At 40.5% G+C, this 21169-nt stretch overlaps 1 protein-coding gene across 1 annotated transcript in view; it reads right to left on the bottom strand.

Annotated features, from left to right (window-relative positions):
* Positions 1-3483: 3483 nt before the first annotated feature.
* Positions 3484-21169, bottom strand: part of gpm6ab (glycoprotein M6Ab) — a 227850-nt gene continuing 210164 nt past the window's right edge. The window contains exon 7 of the mRNA XM_048527800.2: positions 3484-6148. Coding sequence (XP_048383757.1) covers positions 5996-6148 — 153 coding nt within the window. The 3' untranslated portion in view covers positions 3484-5995. The remainder of the gene's footprint in view (positions 6149-21169) is intronic.

Below are 21169 nucleotides of genomic sequence, written 5' to 3'. Positions count from 1 at the left end.
CATCCCAAACCAGCCATTCTGTGCCTTGAATAAAGCTCAAACTTGGCCTGCTCAGTAACTTTATGGGATTTTGCAAATTATTGTCATTTACCGTTAAAGATCACATGGTTTATATAATGGCAGTGGCTGATGCCCACCGCTACTTTAATGTCAGAGATTTGAATTACACAACATTTAGTCATTTGTTGAACTGTATAATCTTAACTCAAGGGCCTGACAAACATCGCTGATTATGAGTGACAAGTAGTCACCTTAATTTAAAATCATTGCTGTTCTGATGAATCTCACCCCACAAGATGAAAAACACTTCCGTAAATTTAAATGTGTTGACAATCTGAATGATTTTCTTACTGATTGTAATGTCCACGGTATTGAACTTGGTAAATTTCCGTGTGTTAACTATCGGCAAGGTTTAACTAGGTACAGTTTGCGATTTGTTTTTAATCAGTTTTATTTTGAAGGAAATGGAGTATGAAAATTGGGAGGTTTTGCTAAAACTACATGGCACTACTAGTCTGATCACAGTTAAAATACTGTGAATAGTTGTCCCCCCTAGCTAAAAAAAGATATACTGACATTGGAGGCAGCTTAGAAGATTCATTCATTTGATCTTGGGTAAAAAGGGATCTTATTATGAGGATGTTTTGAGTATATAATGTTTGTATATATTGGAGTTTAGAAGAATGAGAGGAGTCATTATTGAATTATGCAGAATTCTTATGGGAAATAAAAAAATGAAATGCTGTACATCAGGAACAAAACAAAATTGCTGGAAAAGCTCAGCAGGCCTGGTAGCATTTGTGAAGGAGGAAAGGCCCTCAGAGGAAGGGTCACTGGACCTGAAACATTAACTCTGCTTTCTTCTTCACAGATGCTGCCAGATCTGCTGAGCTGTTCCAGAATTGTTTTAGAATCCTTAAGGGACTTGCCAAGGTAGATGCAAAAAGGTTGTTTTCTTTTGTGGGAGAGTTTCAAACCATAATCTCAGGGTAGGGAACCACCCATTTAAGAGAGAAGCAAGAAGATCCTTTTTCACCTACAGGATCACGAATCTGTGAGAATTCTTTCCTGCTGAGGACTGCAGAGGTTCGATCATTAAGTATATTCGGTGAAGAGATAGATTTTTAACAAGAAACAAAAAAAACAGAAATTTCTGGGAAATTTCTAGCAAAATCTATGGAGAGAAATCAGAGTTTTTTTTTCTGAGAAAGGAATCAAAGGTCATGGGGATAAGGCAGAAAAGTGGAGTTGAGGATTATCAGATCAGCCATGGTGTCATTGAAAGTCAGTACAGACTCGATGGGCCAAATGGCCTAGCTCAGAAGATGGGTGAGCAGAGTTGTTTTCCTTGCTTTTGGTTTACTTCTTACTTATTCATGGGATATAGATTTAACTGGCTCAGTCAGTACCTACCCTAGTTTTTTGGGTGAAATAATTGAATGACTAGTGTGTTACTTGGAAGCCAACCCCATTGCCATAGGTTTTGAATCACGTACAGGCTGAATTAGTTGAGGATGACAGATTTATTTAACTAAAGGAAGATTGGTGACCCAGAAGCGTTTTCCATAAACCTCATTACTGATACTAGTTATAAACGGGCAAATTGACTTTGAATTCCCCTGCTTCCCTGATCTCACTTTAAACATGTTATGACACATCTCCAGCATACATGGGACTTGAGAGGCAGGGGCGCTAACACTGTGCCACAAGACTCCATCAATTCATGATATTATTTGTTTAGGTCCCTACAGTACAAATATAAAAACAGAAATGCTAGCAAAACTTCAGCGGATCTGGCAGGGTCTGTGAAGAGAGGGTGAGAGAAACAGAGTTACCATTTCAGGTCTAAGACGGCAGCTCACGTAAAAGTTGGAAATGCAACTAGTTTTGCACAAATGAAAGGGTGGAGGTTGCGAAGAAGCAAAGCGAAAAAGTAAGTCTCAGTCTCCCTCTGGCTTATTTCTACATGCTACAACTCAGTGCAGATGTTGTCAAACACTGCTTTTTATCTTGAAGAGCACAGAGATGTACAAATGCAAAAATATTTCAAATTATCTCTAAAGGACTGATGGAAAATCAAACTTTCCTTAAAATGACAGCATATTTATTCCAAATTTTAACCTCCCGTTTAGTCAATCAAATTCTAATGTAATCTCTTGTCAATTGTATGGACCCTGAGCCTCTTATGATTGACATTCCATCTGCATTTTGCATTGTAAAGTTAACCTGTGAATAACATGAGTCATTTTTATGTCATTTGGCGGGGCAGAAAGTTAGGCTATGGTATATGAATGAATCATGATACATGGATGAATGAATGATGATACATGGTAAGTATGCTTGGGAGGACACAGTCACATTGGGCCAATGGTTCTCAGGGCTCTCTAGCACGTACAGCTTCCTTATATTTGAGCCTGTTATGGATTAATTGAGGGGGATTTTTTGCCAGGGCTAGTCAATTATTCCCATTATTGGATCATCACATGATTACCAGCAATTCCTATGTTACCATACAATATGTTGTTTTCATCTGATTGTATAGTCAATATTTCATGTAATTAAAAAATATGTTTCTGGGAATGGGGGCTGCTCTGTGTTGGTAACATGTCTTCTTATCTCCAGAACATCTGACAAATCTTAAGTCTTTCCCCGCTCTTTGCTATAAAGGTTGTGCATAAAATGGGCTGGTCAGACATTGTGGAAATATTAGTAAGTGTGGTCCCACTTACTACTAAGATAACAAAGTGTAGAGCTGGATGAACACAGCAGGCCTTCTGAAAAAACCCTTCTGAATTTCTGAAGAAGGGTCCCGCCCCAAAATGTCAGCACTCCTACTCCTCTGAAGTTGCCTGGCCTGCTGTGTTCCTCCAGCTCCACACTGGTTCATTAGGGAGATGCGTTTCTGACACTAAGATTGGGTGCTATTGCTGGAACACGGTAAAGAATCTGTTTTACTTAAGTTACAGCAATTATGAAAGCTTCATCTTTTGGAAGACCAGATAAGAATTCAACAGTTCAGCATGCAATTATCTGACTACTGTTGAAAAATCAGCGTGGGATTAGATTCTAGTTTTCCAGAATAAGTTTTGTCAGTGAGACTCCCCATAGGAATTATAGGAACAAGGCCTGTCTCATGCAACTTTTCACAATCCTGACAGTCACATGGTCACTCGACAACAGAGCCATTGACTAATCTTGGCAACCCCTAAACTGATCTACAAAAATGTACTTTGCTTGGCCTGGAAATTTTTGATGTTCGTAAAGAGTAGGTCAAAAGTGGAAGATACTCTATTCCCTAACACTAACCTCCCTCATCTTGTTAACAACAAACAAGATTTCTCTCCTTTGCATGCATAGTCAAATGCATGCAAACACATGTAAACACACACACACACACAGATACATTTTAGCTATGGTGACTAATTATGTTCCACAGATGTCACCACTGAGTTGATCAAGAAATTGCAAAATCTCCACAGAGGAACAAGTACACAAATTTATTTTTATTAATTAAATTGCAAGCATTTTCTTCCTACAGTCAAATAAAAGCCACTGTCAAGCTGTTGGCACATTCATGTACAAAAACAGATTAATTATACAGCCTGCTACAAAGCATTCTTTGTGAAAATACAAAGACTAGTACCAGAAAGCCAATAGCATTAAGTTATTACCGAATACAAGACATCATATATGAATCAAAGGACATAGATTAAATTGACACAACCTATTGATATCACATGAAAGGAATCCAACACTACGTTAAAATATTGTTGAAGAGAGTCGCAACATAATACTGGAAACATAGGCACCCTAATACTGCACACAGTACTGATACAGTAAGAGAGGCTACTGTTAAAATAAACTTGCTGTCAACTCTTGAGAAACTATTCCCATATCTAGTGTATAACCATGCTACGAATAACAACTACGTCAAAGTTCTTAATCTAATACAGAAAACGCTTAGGAGTTACCAAATGTTGCATGACTGTTACAGTATAAAGCGGATCTCCATTCCTTTAATGTCATTAAAAATGCACTTACGTCAGGAAACAGCTTACCATAGTCCACAATGGGTCCGAGGAATGGACCAAAAGAAAAACGAACTAGGATTTCACTTCCAAAAACACCGATGGAAATCTTGTTCAGGCTACATTGTTAAGGGAGACACCATACTGCGTACAAAGAGCAGTATCAATAGGCAATACAGAATAAAATCCAACACACCCATTTTGGTCCAGTTTTGAAGAATCGCTCTCAATGACTTTTACACTACAAATTTCACTGGCAGTTTTCTTCATTCATCCCTCATCTAAATATTTAACATCAACTTTTTGCCATGAGCAGCCAAAATGACGTTCACAAATAAATGTATTCCTTTATTGTCCCCAGCCACGTCAGAAACTACATATTTTACACTTTGAGTCTACTTTCACTCGACAAAGAATGCTTGATTAAACTGTCAAAGATTTGCCATTTAATCTGAAGCGGATATTTGTTGCCGGAACCAAATTGGGAACTGAAAGCATTATTTCCCTACTCTCACACCCCCTCCCCCCTTTAAATGTGAAGTATTCCAGTTAAAAGTTCTTGCAAAATGCAGTCGCTAAGCAAAAGTCCAGATGAAGCGGAATGTGGGAGTGTGTGTCCTGTAGCAGTAAGCTCCTATGAAACAGGTTACGTTGCAGCAACATGAACATTCATTATTTGTTCAATCACTTCTCAAGGCCTTGATAGTGTCCTCAAAATGCCTCCTTTCTCCACAACATCAAGGCCACTGAGAAGTAGCCCTCAATGGAAGATCAAGAAGTAGCTCAACTCCAACTTCTCAAGGGCATTAAGGGATGAAGAACAAACCTCTGACCTCGTCCTGTGAAAAAGTCTTTTTAAAAAGAAAAGCTGTTGGAACCCAATTGCACTCAGCAAAGCAGCGATTGCCGGGAATTTAAGGAATCAAAGGAGGGGTAGACACACTCAACCAACCTAAATAAAAGACTCTAAGCCATAAATTAACAGATGAAATCTCCAAATGCTATCAGTTCCACCCATAATCTGACCTTGTTTAAAATGACCAACTGGAAGTGCACAAGTAATCTGTCAACATTCAGAAATATGTTAATATTTCAAGTGTAAACCTTTCTTGTTCAGTTTACTCCTGAAATCCAAGGAATTTTTGGACGGTGCAGTTTTCCAATGGGGGGGGCATTGACATAATCACCAGGAGGTGGTGAAGGAGAGGGGCACTGAGCAGGACTGGAATAAAGAATGTTCCACAAATAGACAGGCATTGCTAGGACCTTTGTGGGTTCCCACAGCTACATCATCTTAACGGAACTAAGTAGAAAAACTCAGGATGCAATGTAAAGGAAAACTGATTATTAGGATCAGGAATCCATCAAGTCACGAGAAATTCAAATAATCGTCTGACATTCAGGAAATTTAAACAGGGAAAACAATGGGATGAAAATGACTACAGGTGGTTTGTCGCACAAAAGTTATCATGGTGGTATCAAAATCTCCTCTTTAATCAAAGAAATAATCCGTTAGAAAACTCCATTAAATGGGAAATAGAGGAATTTGATAGGAGTGCTTTAAGCATTTATTTAATGAAATCAGCCACAGTGATTTCCCAACTTGAGTATAGATCTCTCTCTTTCCCTTTATATATGGTCCCATTAAAAATTTTCTATCAATAAAAATAAGAGAGAAGAATTATCTTTTAAAAAAATCACAAATATCAAAGTCTCATTTAAGAAAAAAATGATCAGAAGGAACATTTCACAAACCCAATGGAATTTTGTTAGTGGAATGAGGTTTGTCCTTTCTCCTAAATGGTGAGGCATTTGGATTTTTAAATCACTTTTTCAACAAACAAACGAAAAATGTGTGGGCAAATCACATAGGAACTTACTGAACTGGTAACCAGGGTTGTGAGTCAGTTGTTAAGTTTTAGCCAGACACAAAGAAGTGACTGTTGCAAGTAAGGGGGAAGGACATTTTATGTATAGGCATTTAACCGCTCTTTCGAACGGGTAGAATGGATGTCATGCAACTCCTGCTCCTCCTTTGATTTGATATCCTCGTACTTTTGCATCCGACAAGCATCTTTCACGTAGGCCCAGTTGGCAGAGAGCACCATGAGGTAATGAACCTGCAGGATAAAACACAGCATGAAGTTTCTTCTTAATAAGTAAGATCAGTATTGGACATAGTGATTATTCATCTGTGGACACAAATTTTCACACACAAATGCCTATACATAGGCATATGCCTACCCTAACCTGCTCAGAAAAATAAAATGATCAAGAGAACTGAAATAGTAATTAACAGGCTGGGTCATTTTCCTTTGAAAATACAGAAAATTGAACACAGATTTTAAAATGAGGAATGGTTTTGAATTAATGGATACATGGGAATTTTTTTCTCTCGTGATGACAAACATCATTAGCCATCATCAATATAAGATCAATATCAAGAAATACACTTGGGAATTCAGGAAGAATGTGTTTATTCAAAGAGTAGTGAGAATGTGGAATCTGCTTTAGTCATTCCTGCTGTAGTAAATGGATACATTAATCGTGCAACTAAGGATAGCGAAGGAAAGGCAAAATATTTCCAAGTCAGGGCAGTGAGCGGCTTGGAGGGGAACTTGCAGCTTCTGGGGTTCCCATGTTTCTGCTGCGCTTGTCTTTTTAGATAGATGTGTTTGTGGGATTGGAAGTGGCTAAGGACCCTTGATGAATCTCTGCAGTGTACCTTGTAAGTTGGACACACTGTTGGTCTGTGTGTTGGTGGAGGGTGTGGATGTTTGTGGATGTGATGCCAATCAAGTGCGTAACCTTGTCCAGGATAATGTCAAACTGCTTAGGTGTTGTCGAAGCTGCACCCATTCTGGGATATATTCCATCACATTCCTGACTTCTGCCTAATAAATGTTGGACAGGCTTTGTGGAATCAGGAAATGAGTTATTAGCTGCAATGTTTGTAGGCTCTAACCTTCTCTTGTAACCATAGCATTAACATGGCTCATCCAGTTTAGTTTGTTTGCCAAAGGTAATCACCAGTATGTTGATAGATTTCAACAACAATAAAAGAAAATTAAAGATTTAAACCAATGTCGAAAAAAAGCAAGATTCTCCAAGTGGATATGCTGTTATGTTGATGTTTTAAGGATGTTGGTGAGAAATCTTTTGGTTTACTGTGTCCAGTTCTGATCATCCTGTTATAGGAAGGATATCACTAAGTTGGAAAAGGTTCAGAAGAGATTTACCAGTATGTTGCCAGAAATGGAGGATTTGAGTTATAAAGAGGAGCAGGGACTTTTTCCACTGGAGCATGGGAGGTTGAGAGGTGATCTTTTGGAGGTTTATAAAATTATGAGGTATATAGATAAGGTGAATAGCAGGTGCATTTCCCTGGAGTTGGAGGAGGATTTCAAGATTAAGGTCATATTTTTAAGGTGAGAGGAAAAATATTTTAAAAAGACATGTGGGGCAACTGTTTTTACACAGAGAGTCGTTCATGAGTGGGATGAACTTCTTAGAATCCCTACAGTATAGAAACAGGCCATTCAGCCCAACAGGTCCGCACTAACACCCTGGAGAGAATCCCAGACTCACGCCCCCTCCCCCTACTAATCCGATCCTATTGCAGGGACTCTGCATTTCCCAGGGCTAATCCACCAAACCAGCATATCCCTGGATACTGCAGAGGTTGGTCCCGCTCTGTGAACTAAAACCAAAACACTCAAAGAGGAGCACTTTACCATATAAAAGGAATATGAAAGATGGTGTCACCTGCCTACCAGCAACTTCAAGTGGTTAAACAAAATAAATTGCTGACACTCACATTAAAATCAACAAGTTAACAATTTATTTATCTAATTCTAACAGTGAACAAATTAGGTAAACCTTTTACAAACACCTTCTAACCACTAACCATTCCCAAATAAAACAAGATTCTAATGGTATTCTGTTCTAATAAATTCAAGTCCCACTGACGGAAAAAAGATAAAATTTAATCTCTCAAAATTACGGCCTGGTTACATGTCTTCTGGAATGCTCCGTGCCTTCTCCTTCTTCAAGGATTGTCTTGCAAATTCCTCAATGGCCTTCATTTCCACATTCTACGGGGTCATCCGTCTGTGTCCGATGTTGCGCCCTAATGACGTCACTTCCACTTTTGCAATTTCTGTTTTTTCCAAGTTCATGATCAACTTTGCTTTCTGTAGTTTCTCAAAGAACTCTGCCAAATGCACCATGTGACCCTTCCACAAATGGTTAAAGATCATTAAGTTATCTATGTAGACAGCACCATTAAGCAATCCTGCAACAACTCTGTTCATAAGTGTCTGAAATGTGGCTGGTGCATTTTTCATTCCAAAGGGCGTTACTTTAATTTAATATAGCCCATTTGGGTTTATAAATGCAGAAATTTCTTTTGCTCTCTCCGACAAAGGTATTTTCCAGTAACCACGAATTACCACAACTTTGTGATGTCAGTGGCTTGTCCTACTTTTTTCCACACAGTCCTCCAGCCTTGGAATTGGGTATGAATCAGATTTGGTCACAGCGTTCACCTTCTGATCATCCACACAGAATCGTTAATTACCACAGGTTTGCAAACCAACACAATCGGTGAACTCCACATGTTCTGATTCATGTCGATGATGTCCTCTTGGAGCATCGCTTCTACTTCCTTCTGAACATGCGCTGCTTTGAGAAGATTAAGCCTGTTGGTGTGTTATTTTATCAGAACTGCATTTCCTACGTCAACCTCATATACTGTAGTATTAGTCCTCCCTATTCTATTTCTACATAGGCCCACCTAGGTCTGCAACAAGTCTTTCATTTCAGTTCAAGGTAGTAGGAACTGCCGATGTTGGAGAATCTGAGATAACATGGTGTAGAGCTGAATGAACACAGCAGGCCAAGCAGCATCAGTGGAGCAGGAAAGCTGATGTTTAGGGTCTGGACCCTTCTTCTGAAATCTTCTGAAGAATGGTCCAGACCCGAAACGTCAGCTTTCCTGCTTCTCTGCTGCAGCTTGGCCTGCTGTGTTCATACAGCTCTACACTTTTTTATGTCATTTCAGTTGTCTGTTCTTGGGACAGACACATAGAAAAATGAAACAGAGAAGACAGGAGCAGGAGGAGGCCATTCAGCCCTTCAAAACTGCTCCACCATTCTTCACATTCAAGGCTGATTGTCCAACTCAAGAGTGTAATCCTGCTCTCCCCATAACCTTTGACCCCATTCACCCCAAGTGCTCTATCTAGCTGCCTCTTGAATACATTGAATGTTTTGGCATCAATTACTCCCTGTGGTAATGAATTCCACAGGCTCACCACAAATTATCAATCCCTCAGGTAATATTTCAGAAGGAGTGCAAATATTTTCACCTCTTACTATTAGAGACTGACGAGCTCCCATATCTCTCAATATTTTAAGCTTTTTACGTACCCGCTCCATTCTACCTGATATAATGTACCCACACACGTGAACTCTTTGAAAAGCTCAGTTGCTATCTCACTATCCAGCCCGTGATGAGGCTGCGCACTCTCCTGCGGCCCCTCAACTTGTATCGGGATTTCCTTCACTACCTCAATTAATCCCGCATGATTAGCTTCTTTTACCACATCCTTTTTCATCGAGCCTTTCTTAAAGCCGCAGCAAGCTGACTTTGTGTGTTCCACCTTATTGCAATGAAAACACTTGAGGCCTCTCAACTCTTTTCTCCCCTCTTGGATTTTTTTTCACACTTGGTCAACTGTTCCCACTGTGATTTACTTTTTATTTCTCATCGAAGGATCTCCCTCTTTCTCAATTTCTATCCCCCACAGAATGTGTCAGAAGCCAGACTCCTATTTATGCATTAAAGCATTTTCATCCACCATCTCTGCAGGTCTTCTCGCTGTTTTAATTTTCTGTTCCACAACATGAGTTCTTATCACTTCTGGAAGTGAGTTTTTAAACTCCTCCAGAGAATAATATCTCCCAGACCCTCATATATTTTTGCTGTCTTTCATGCTCTCATCCATCTATTGAAGCTGCTCTGTTTAATTCTTTCAAACTTGAGATAAGTCTGAACTGGTTCCCTTCTTACATTTCTGATCTGTTGTCTATATGCTTCTAGTATCAGTTTATAAACGCTCAAAATAGTCTGTTTTACTTCTTCATATTCTCCCAACGCCACCTGTGACAGTGCTGCTAACACCTCACTATGCCTGCCTTCTAACTTGGCCTGAATTAATATCACGCACACAGTCTCTGGCCAATTCATCTGTTTAGCCAATTTCCCAAAGGAAATGAAAAAGGCTTCTACATCCTATTCATCGAATTTCGGTTATGTTTGGACATACCTATATATACACACACACACACACACACACACACACACACACACACACACACACACACACACACACACACACACACACACACACACACACATATATATATTGGCTATGATGGATTTGCTCATTATCACTGTCATCCTCACTAAGACTACATTCTATCTTCATCTCCATCGCTTTAAATTGAAAATCCTGTTAAATTGCCAGCTTTTGAAGTTCAAATTTTCTCTTTCTCCCTTTCTTCCCTCTCCCTTTCTTTTTGTTAGTGAAGGACCATTCTTTCCTTTTCTCTTTCTCCTGCACTTAGTCATAATTCAAACTGCTTCTGTTCCTTTCTTTCTCTTCAGCTAGGAATCTTTGACGCGTTTCCTTTTCCTCTGATTCAAGTTGTCGCATTTGCAGTTTAATTTTTTTCTACCTCCACTGCACATGGCTGTTTCTCTGATGTACCTGAATGCTTGACTAACTCTGTTACAATTTCAGTTATCTCATTATCCCTATTTCAACCCAATTTTAGCCTGTCTCCTAATTCTGAAAGTATCACCTTTTTCCGTCTTTCTAAACTTACTTGGCAAAATTGGCAAGCATCTTCAAGCCCCAGAATCTCTTTAGCAATGTTAAGAGCTGTTTCCCCACTTTTGATTTAACCAACAAAAAGCATCTGAAGTTAAACAGATTTTTTTTCACTTGTCTCTTATGTTTTATTTAAAGACCTAGGACACAAACCCCCAAGTTTAAAGTTTAAACCTGCTGGGACTCTTTGTATCCTAAATCTGTTCAAATCTGTCCAGATCTGTCTAAATCTGTCCAAGTCAGTTCAGATCCATCCATATAACACATCTGAGCTCCTAGTTTGTTATAAACTGGAGGTTGTTCCCCTCTCTGAGAACTAAAACTGAAACATCTAAAGAAGAGCACCTATAAAAGGAGCGTGAAAAATGGTGTAACACATCTTTCAGCAACTTCAAGTGGACAAATAAAATAAATCACTGACACTGACTTTAAAATCAACAAGTAACAAATTATTTATCTCGCTCTAACAGTGAACAAATTATCTAAACTATTAACAAACCAAATAAACCCATTTAAGCTGTTAACCATTCCCGAATAATACAATATTCTATTGGTATGCTGTTCCAATAAATATAAATCCCAGATATATGTGAAAACAAATAGAATTTAGTCTCTTAAAATTACAGGATGTTTTGTGCCTTCTCTGTCAATTCTTCTATCAGAAATGCCTTCTTTGTTGATTCTCCAGTCAGGAATAAATTTACCATTACAATTATTCTCTCTTCATTCTGAGTGTTCTTTATGATCAATAAGAATGTATTCCAACCTCTGTCTGCACTGATCTCACATTGGTGTTGAATAACTTGTGCACATGGTGAAACTAGCAGTAATTACTAACCCCTGGTGTAATTGTCAGGAGTGACACTCATGATGTCAACACCAGTCAGACAAGCTATGAATGATTTCAGTGAAGGGTAATGGAAAACCAACAATCGGTACCATTAAAAACAAGTTTGCTTGCAGATTTGTGTAAAGCCTTGACTTTTGCCTTCTACTTGATGGCCTTACAGCAATAACTGACATTAATAAACGAGTCCTACTCATTGACAGTGGTCGCAACAGTAAGCATCAGTTTGTTTAACAAATTGACATACGCATGAATTAGGAACAAGTGAAGTGTGCTGCCTGGCTGTAATATCTGGAAGATGCTGTGTAATACCTACCACAATAAGCTTGGCTGGAATTGATATGGCTAATATTCCCATTAATGACACAGACCCAGGTCCGATGGTACATGTATAATCCTGACTGCCATTGTTGAATTGAGATGGGGCAACGCTATGCAGTGTCCTTGCAATCTCACACACACTTTGACCATTGACATATGGGGATCCAGACAAAGCAGGATCCCATGGTTGATTTCATCTTCCATTTTCTGAAGTTGGGAAAAATCAGGACTCTTCCCAACAAAGCACCTTGCTGCCTGAAAGATGGTGATGAGCAACTGAACATCTTGCAGATTGAAACTGATATCTGCTTTCTCATCATGGCTGGCTGGTCTAATACAAAACCAGATTAATCCCTCAACATGGACTTGGTCCCCCCTCTGGCTTTGTTCAGGTGATGCAATTGCATCAGGAAGCAGAGACCCACTGGAGTAGAGGCGAAGGGGCAAGGGTATGGGAGTGGGTTAGAAACTAAAGTGGTCAGTAAATGTGTGTTTTATAAAGTCTTGAGATGTAAATTTCAGTGAAAATTATCAATGTTGGAGGATCAAGGCTCTTTGTACTGCAGGTCAGACAGCCCACATTTTCTGGAGATTTTGGCAAATTCATCAATTCAACAATTCCAAATCTGCCATATTACCTTTCTCGCTGAATTTAATCCAACCTTACCCTCTGTTACTGCACAGGTCCTCATTTACCAAAGAGCAGACTTATGAATGCTGATAATAAAATGTGAGGCTGGACGAACACAGCAGGCCAAGCAGCATCTCAGGAGCACAAAAGCTGACGTTTCGGGCCTAGACCCTTCATCTGATGAAGGGTCTAGGCCCGAAACGTCAGCTTTTGTGCTTCTGAGATGCTGCTTGGCCTGCTGTGTTCGTCCAGCCTCACATTTTATTATCTTGGAATCTCCAGCATCTGCAGTTCCCATCATCTCTGAGACTTATGAACGCTCATACTTTTGACTCTGAGGCCGCACAGGGATGTGCCACTTTAAAGAGCTGACATGTAATCATTTGTCTCTCACTTATAAATGGCTGCTTTAGATTGTCCTGTGTACAGTTTAAAAATATGACGTAGGCCATTTAGAACAGAGTTGAGGAAAAACTTCTTCACCCAGAGAATGGTGAACATATGGAATGCTCTGCCCCAGAAGGCATTGGAGGCTAACTCTCTGGATACTTTCAAGAAAGAGATGGATAGAGCTCTTAAAGATAGTGGAATCAAGGGTTATGGGGATAAGGCAGGAACAGGATACTGATTGTGCTGGCTCGAAGGGCCGAATGGCCTACTCCAGCACCTATTGTCTATTGTCTATTGTCTATTATGTTCTGACTTGTGTACTTGCAAACGGACTCCAGAATAGAACCTGCTCTCAACCTGGGGACTGCCTGTATTTGGCTTTTGCACAGCTCACCGCCCTCAGAAGCTGAATACTAATAGCAGTGCTCAGCCTTTTCAAAGCATGCTCAGGCAGTAACTGTGTATGGGTCTCTAGTTATATCAGGTCAGACCAGGCAAGAATAACAGGTTTCCTTCACTGCAGGATGACAGTGAATCACTTCCTATTTTCATGAAAACCCAGCAGTTTCATACCAGCTTTGTAAATTATTTCCAGATTCTTAACCATCAGATTCAAATTCTCAAACTCATCAGGGATTTCAGCTTCTGGTCACTTTGATTATCGTCTCTTCGTTGAATTACTATTCCATTAGCCCATAAGGTGTAGGAGTAACAGGTCATTCAGCCCATCAAGACTGATTCTCCATTCAGTGCGATCATGGCTAATCTGATAATCCACAACTCCACTTTTCTGTCTTTTCCATATAAACCTTGATTTATTTACTGATTAAAAATATGTCTGCTAATGTATCCATTGCAGAAACCACCTACTTCAGGTTTGATATTGCTGAGAGAAGACACATGGTCTCGAGTATTTTAATTCTACTCTACTTGCAAGAACACCAAATCCCACTGTGATTCAATCTTGATGAGAAAAATTTAAAACAAAATTTCACTGACCAGACTCTTATTTTTTCAACAGCAGTCAAGTTCTGTATTATCATAAGGCTCTTTGTATAAGCAAGGTGGTGGTTTAGTGGTAATGCCTCAGTAGTAGTGAGCAAGAACACCTTTTTTTTTGTTCTGGGAGTGTTTGTTCAAATTCCACCATGGCAGATGGTGAAACTTGAATTCAATTATTAAAGAATCTGGCCCTGATAGCTGGTCTAGTAGTGACCAAGTGAATGTTCACCTGTAAAACGCGAGGAAGAGTCTCTCTGTTCTTGTCTGCAAAACTAAAGTCCCAGATCTGAAAGCTGCTTCAGGCTTACAGGCAATTTGCAGAGATTTGGGACAGTGACAGTACCACCACCTCCTTTCCATGAGAATTCTGCATTATTAATAATACTCAATGACTTGATGCATACCCTCCCTATGCAGTTTATAGTCTAGCAAGATATTTTCAACCTGATTGATTTGGTTATTCTGTGAGTGCTCCACAAAGCTTCAAGCAGATTGTGGATCCCTGCAACTTTAAGCAGAAATGAAGATCTCCAAAGCATTTCCCCACAGTGCTGGAACATTCACGTACTTCATCCTCACTCTTTACTTACACTTTGTTTGGCAGGATTTTTATTCAATTGGGAAGCTGTGTTGATACATAGGCGTTTTTAATCTGTTGTACATAGCATTTAAGGAATTTCCTGCAAAGGGCTTTGTGATAACATTGCTACTGAACATCTGCTTGTCCAAGACACAAAGATTTGCAGATATTATTGTACAAACACATGGAAATCAGCTGAGAAAAGAGCCAAGGATATGTTATCCAATGTGGCCTTTTTTCATGGCAGTAATAAGTGCTGCCTTTATTGGGTAGATTCTATTCTTACCCTTTGTTAAGGTGCTAGTTCCTGCTTTCACCTTAGCGAGTATTATGGGATGTTTCATGTTTCTTTTGGTGTCCTATGTAGTTAAGGTAACAAGGAAGGCATAGAAGATACTTCCCCATTTTTGCCAAAGCCTAGACTATTCAAAATTTGAAAGACACCATAGACTGCTCTCTAATGAGAGAGAGACAAAACAGTAAGGAGTCATAGAATCATAGAGTCGTACAGCACAGAGATAGACCCTCCAGTCCAACTCCTCTATGCTGACCAGATATTCTAAATTATCTTGTCCCATTCACCAGCGTTTGACCCATATCTGTCTAAACCCTTCCTATTCATATGCCCATCTTTTAAATATTTGTACCAACCTCCATCACGTGACGAGAACATTCCTAGCTTAAGGTGGAAGTCAATGTTTAGTGAGTGGAAGTCGCGACTAAGCCGAGTGGGCAAAGGGATGTTTTCCAAATGCAAAATATGGACAGAATAATTTCAAGACTTGTGCACAAGCCTCTGTTATTATGCTTGCAAAATAACATAATTAGCATTCAGCTAAGACAATTTAATGCAGAGTATAATTATTTCTGCGCACATCATTGGGCCTTTTGCAAATGTGACTATGCTTTCTTGACAGCAACAGCCTTTGTCCACATGCCACCTTCCCAATCTCAGCCATTATGTGAAGAGTGACATAGGGCAAGGGAACCAAAATATTACCGGCCTGAGAAAAGAGGCTTGAAACATAAAATACCAAAGTGGCTTGGCAGCTTGTGCACCTGGTGGAGCAGATCAAGTCCTTTGACAACTGGGATCAGGGTCAGCAACAGCCTGATTGCACAGCGTGAATTATGATGCACAAACTAATCCTGCTGTTAAAGTGTCATTTAGCAAGCAACTGGCAGCAGAACGATTACTGCATGGGTACATCTCGAGAAAAATAGCTTCAGCCGTGCGTGAGTGCCGTTGATTATCACTCACAAATCTTCACTGCCATAAAGCCCAGAGCATTGTGAGATTGAAGGTATTAAAAATAAATAAATGCTTACCATTCAGCTGCTGTTCGAAATGTACGGTAGCGACACACTGGTACTACAGTTGACCACATTGCATGTCGCAGAGTCTACTCCTTGTGCAATGCGATTATTATTATCGTCTGCACTCAAATCAGTAATTCCTGTGCCACTTGATGGGAGCATCATGGGATCATTGAATAAAGTTGCACAGCAGTCAGTCTGTCGGCTTATTGTGATACACCAGCTCTTTCAAAAACTAAACCTGCTCTCAACCCCCTGTAAAGACTTCACATCCTTGAAAGGGCATTTAACTATTTTCTGTAAAAGTTTGGCTTTATTTATACTATTCTAAAAGTTGTTCTCGGCACAAGTGCATTTTTGAAAAGATCAGAATTTATTGCCTATTGTTAAGTGGCTTTGTGTAACTTAAAGAGGAGGTGATGGCCTAGGGATACTGTTAATTCAGAGATTCAGGTAAGGTTCTGGGGATCTGGGCTGGAATTCCACCATGCCAGCTGGTGGAATTTGAATTCGATGAAAATCTGGAATTGGGAGTTGTGATGACCACGAGAAACCTATCTGGTTCACTAATGTCCTTTAAGGAAGGAAACTGCCATCCATCCCTATTCTAGTCTACATGCGATTCCAGGCACAGAGTAATGTAGTAGACTTTTAATTGCCTATGGGCAATTGGGGATGGGCAATAAATGCTGGCCGAGCCAGTGACACCCTTATCCTGTGAATGAATTAAAAGATAAGGTTTGTTGGGCCACTTCAGATGTTAGTCCAGTGTCAGTCACCTTGACTGGGATAGAAGTTATTCATTTTTTTCAATATATTTGTTTGTGAGATGTGAGTGTTGATGGCTAGGACATCATTTATTGCCCAGATAGCGGGTAAGAGTTACTCACATTGTTGCAAGTCTGGAGTCACATGTAGGCCAGATCAAGTAAGGATGACAGATTTCCATCCCTCAAGAGCATTGGTTGACTGAGTAGGTAAGGGTGTCAGATTTTCTCCGTCAGATAAATTACTGAATCAGCAGGATTCTATTTTTAACCGCAATCCACAACTCCATGGTTGCTTCTACCAAAATCCAGCATTTTAAATCATTAACTGTGTACATTTAAAAAAAATTAATAAAGATGCAAGCTTAAATTGTGAAACTTCCATGCCCAGGATAGAGCTGTGGATTAGCAGTGCTGTTAACTGTGCTGAACGTAGCTCTTTTGGAGAAGGGAAGAGATGGGATGCAGACTGTGAGGTGAGGAGCAAAAGAGATAGATCAGCTACAGAATACTCAAATTGTATGCCTGTTAAAATCAAAATTTACGGACTGACACCTGAAACAGCTTTCCGTTTGATGACTCCAAAGGCTTGGTGCCAGCCTGAAACCCATAGGTATGCATTAAACTTTGTTTTAACTGTTATGTTGTGAACAGGCTTTCTTGATAAAGCAGAAGCTATATACCTGAATATTGGAAATTTGCTGTATTATCAAGATCTCTGTGATGTCCTAGTAGTCAGTTAAACATTTAAGTGAGAAGGCTCTCTGCCAGGATGCTTCATTTAAGGCAAAGTTGCATTATTATTTAAGTGATTCATGCTGTACATAAAGTACAACAGTGAGGTGTATATCCCCTGCATCACATTTCTACTACGGTGTGTTTTTAAATTGATTACATGGGCGTCTTGATAATTTGGAATATTAGATCAATCAGCACATTTCTGGTCCTACAGATGCCAAATAGCGAGAAGCTAACTGTTTAATATTAGAAATGCATGAAAAATTGCAACGATGAGGAAGAAAAGTTAATGACTTTAATTTATTTTTGTTGTGCCTGAAACGTTAGAAGACCTCTCTGAGCAAACAAGTTGTAGAAGACTAGGTTGCATCAATGTCATCAGTAAAGGCTCTAGGGGAATACAGGTTAGCCAGGAAGGAGCAGAAGAAAGACCTAGGAGAGCTATAGGGGGGCATGAGAAAACCTTGACGAACAGGATCAAGGAAAACACCGAGGCTTTTTACACATACGTGATGAATAAGAGAATGACCAGTGAAAGGGCAGGGCCGCACAAGGATTGTAAAGGGAATTTGTACATGGACCCAAAAGAGATAGGAGAGGTCCTTAATGAATATTTTTCTTCAGTATTCACAACTAAGAGGGGCCTAGTTGTCAGGGAGGACAGTGTGAGACAGGCTGGTAGGCTAGAGGAGGTGGATGTTAGTAAGGAAGATGTACAAGGAATTTTGTGGAAGTTGAAGAAGATAAGTCCCCCAGACCTGATGGGATTTATCCAAGGATTCTATGGGAAGCGAGGGAAGAGGTCACAGGGCCTTTGGTGATGATTTTTTCATCCTCGCTGTCCACAGGTACAGTGCCAGAAGATTGGAGAGAGGCAAATGTCATTCCCTTGTTCAAAAAAGGAATAGGGATAACCCCGGAAATTATAGGCCAGTTATTCTAATGTCAGTGGTGGACAAATTATTGGAAAGTGCTCTGAGAGATAGGATTTATGATCACTTGGAAAGGCACGGTTTGATTCATGATAGTCAGCATGGATTTGTGAGGGATAGATCATGCTTCACAAACCTTATTGAATTCTTTGAAGAGGTGACCAAGCACATGGATGAAGGTGGAGCAGTAGATGTGGTATACATGGGTTTAAGTAAGACGTTTGATAAGGTTCCCCTTGGTAAGCTAATGCAGAAGGTAAGGAAGCATGGGATAGGGGGAAATGTGGCAGATTCGATTCAAATTGGCTGACCCTTAGAAGAAAAAGGGTGGTAGTGGATGGGAAATATTCAATATGGTGCTCAGTTACAAGTGGCGTACCACACAGATCTGTCCTGGGTCCCCTTCTGTTTGTGGTCTTTGTAAATGATTTGGATGTCGGAGTGGACGTGTGGATTACTAAGTTCGTGTATGACACGAAGGTGGGTCACGTTGTGGACAGTGCGCTGGGCTGTTCTAGGTTGCAAAGGGACATTGAAATGAAGCAGAGATGGGCTAAAAAGTGGCAAATGGAGTTTAACCATGAAAAGTGCGAGGTGATTCATTTTGGAAGGACAAACTTGAAAGCCAAATACAGGGTTAATTCTTGGTAGTGTGGAGGAGTAGAGGGATCTCTGGGTTCATGTCCACAGTTCCCTGAAAGCTGCCACCCAGGTGGATAGAGCTGTTAAGAAGGTGTATGGTGTATTAGCTTTCATTAATAGAGGAATTGAGTTCAAGAGCTGTGAAGTTATGCTCCAGCTATACAAAAGCCTGGTTCAGCCACATCTAGAGTATTGTGTCCAGTTCTGGTTGCCTCATTACAGGAAAGATGTGGAAGTGTTGGAAAAGCTGAAGAGGAGATTTACCAGGATGTTGCCTGGAATGAAGAGAAGGTCTTAAGAGGAAAGGTTGAGAGGTCTAGGGCTTTTCTCTTTAGAATGACAAAGGATGAGAGGTGACTTGATCGAGGTGTACAAAATGAGCAGAGGTATAGATAGAATGGTCATCCAAAGACTCTTTCCTCGGGTGGAGGTAGCTATTATAAGGGGGCATAGATTTAAAGTGAGTGGAGGTAGATACAGGGGAGACATCGGAGTTAGGTTCTTTACTCAGAGAGTGGTAGGGGCGTGGAATGCATTGCCAGAGAGGGTAGTGGAGTCGGCCTCATTGGGTGCATTTAAGCAGCTATTAGATAGGCATATGGATGATAGTATAATGTAGGGGTGGAGGTTAGATCAGCCTTAGGTTTAGCGCAAATGTTTGGCACAAAATTGTGGGCTGAAGGGCCTGTACTGTGCTGTACTGTTCTATGTTCTATAACTTGCCATTTTCGATAACACGTGCAGAATTTAATACCAGTTTTTCTCTGTGCAACAATGTATAAACATGTAACCCAGTTATGGCCAAGATTCACCAAGTATTCAAGCCCACTCCCCTGCATCTCAGATGTCTTCGTTTTTCAAGGACCGCAACCTCCCCTCCTCAGTAGTCCAGAATGCCCTCGACCATGTCTCCCCCATTTCCTGCAACGCATCCCTCACACTCCCTCCCACAATAAAAAAATACAAAACAGAATCTCCCTCGTTCTCATGTACCACCCCAGCAACTCCCCCTCCCATTCCACAGATGACATGTCCACCTGGGCCTTGTACAGTGCAACAACGAGCCAACTTTAAGGGCATTTCAATGGTCATTGGATAAACATATGGATGATAATGGAATAGTGTAGGTTAGATGGGTTTCAGATTGGTTTCGCAGGTCGGCACAACATTGAGGGTCGAAGGGCCTATACTGCGCTGTAATTTTCTACATTCTATGTTCTATGTTCGACCCAAAGGTTTTTGGAACAGCAAAGCATATTCCGCTTGGAAACCCTGCAGCCTAATGGTATCAATGTGGAATTCACAAGCTTCAAAATCTCCCCTTCCCCTACCACATTCCAAAACCAGCCCACCTCATCCCTGCCTCCCTAACCTGTCCCTCCACCTATCCCCTCCTCCCACCTCAAGCCCCACCCCCATCTCCTGCCTACTAACCTCATCCCAACCCCTTGACCTGTAGGCCCTCCCTGGGCTGACCTATCTCCTCCCTACCTCTCCACTTAAGCTCACCTTTACTGGCTCCATCCCCACCTCTTTGACCAGTCTGCCTCCTCTCTACCTATCTTCTCCGCGATCCATCATCTATCCGCCTCCCCCTCTCTCCCTGTTTATTTCAGAGCCTCCTCCCCCTCCCTCATTTCTGAAGAAGGGTCTAGGCCCAAAACATCAGCTTTCCTGCTCCTAAGATGCTGCTTGGCCTGCTGCATTCATCCAGCTCTACAGCTTGTTATCTCAGATTCTCCAGTATCTGCAGTTCCTACTACCTCTATTCAAGTCACCTAATTGGTTACCATCCAGATATAAGTATAAACACAAAGAAAGCTCCAAGTTGCATTTCTCCTAAACAAAGTGACGCAATTCTGCCTGGAAATGTCCTCCTTTAATTCCAAGGTGGGTTCAGGTAAAATTTAATGCATGTACAGCACTACTGATTTGAGCCTTGATGGTAAATAAAAACTGAAAGAAAGAAACTGCAGCTGCTACCCCTGAGATTGTCTCCTGTGACACGGAATCAATCCTCACATTGTCAAAGTCAATAAGTTTATCCCACAGTCAAGGAAGAACAATCCTATAACATT

Source organism: Stegostoma tigrinum, chromosome 3 (genome assembly GCF_030684315.1).
Source record: "Stegostoma tigrinum isolate sSteTig4 chromosome 3, sSteTig4.hap1, whole genome shotgun sequence".
Lineage (NCBI taxonomy): Eukaryota > Metazoa > Chordata > Chondrichthyes > Orectolobiformes > Stegostomatidae > Stegostoma > Stegostoma tigrinum.
This window is presented reverse-complemented; position numbering and strand designations above follow the sequence as displayed.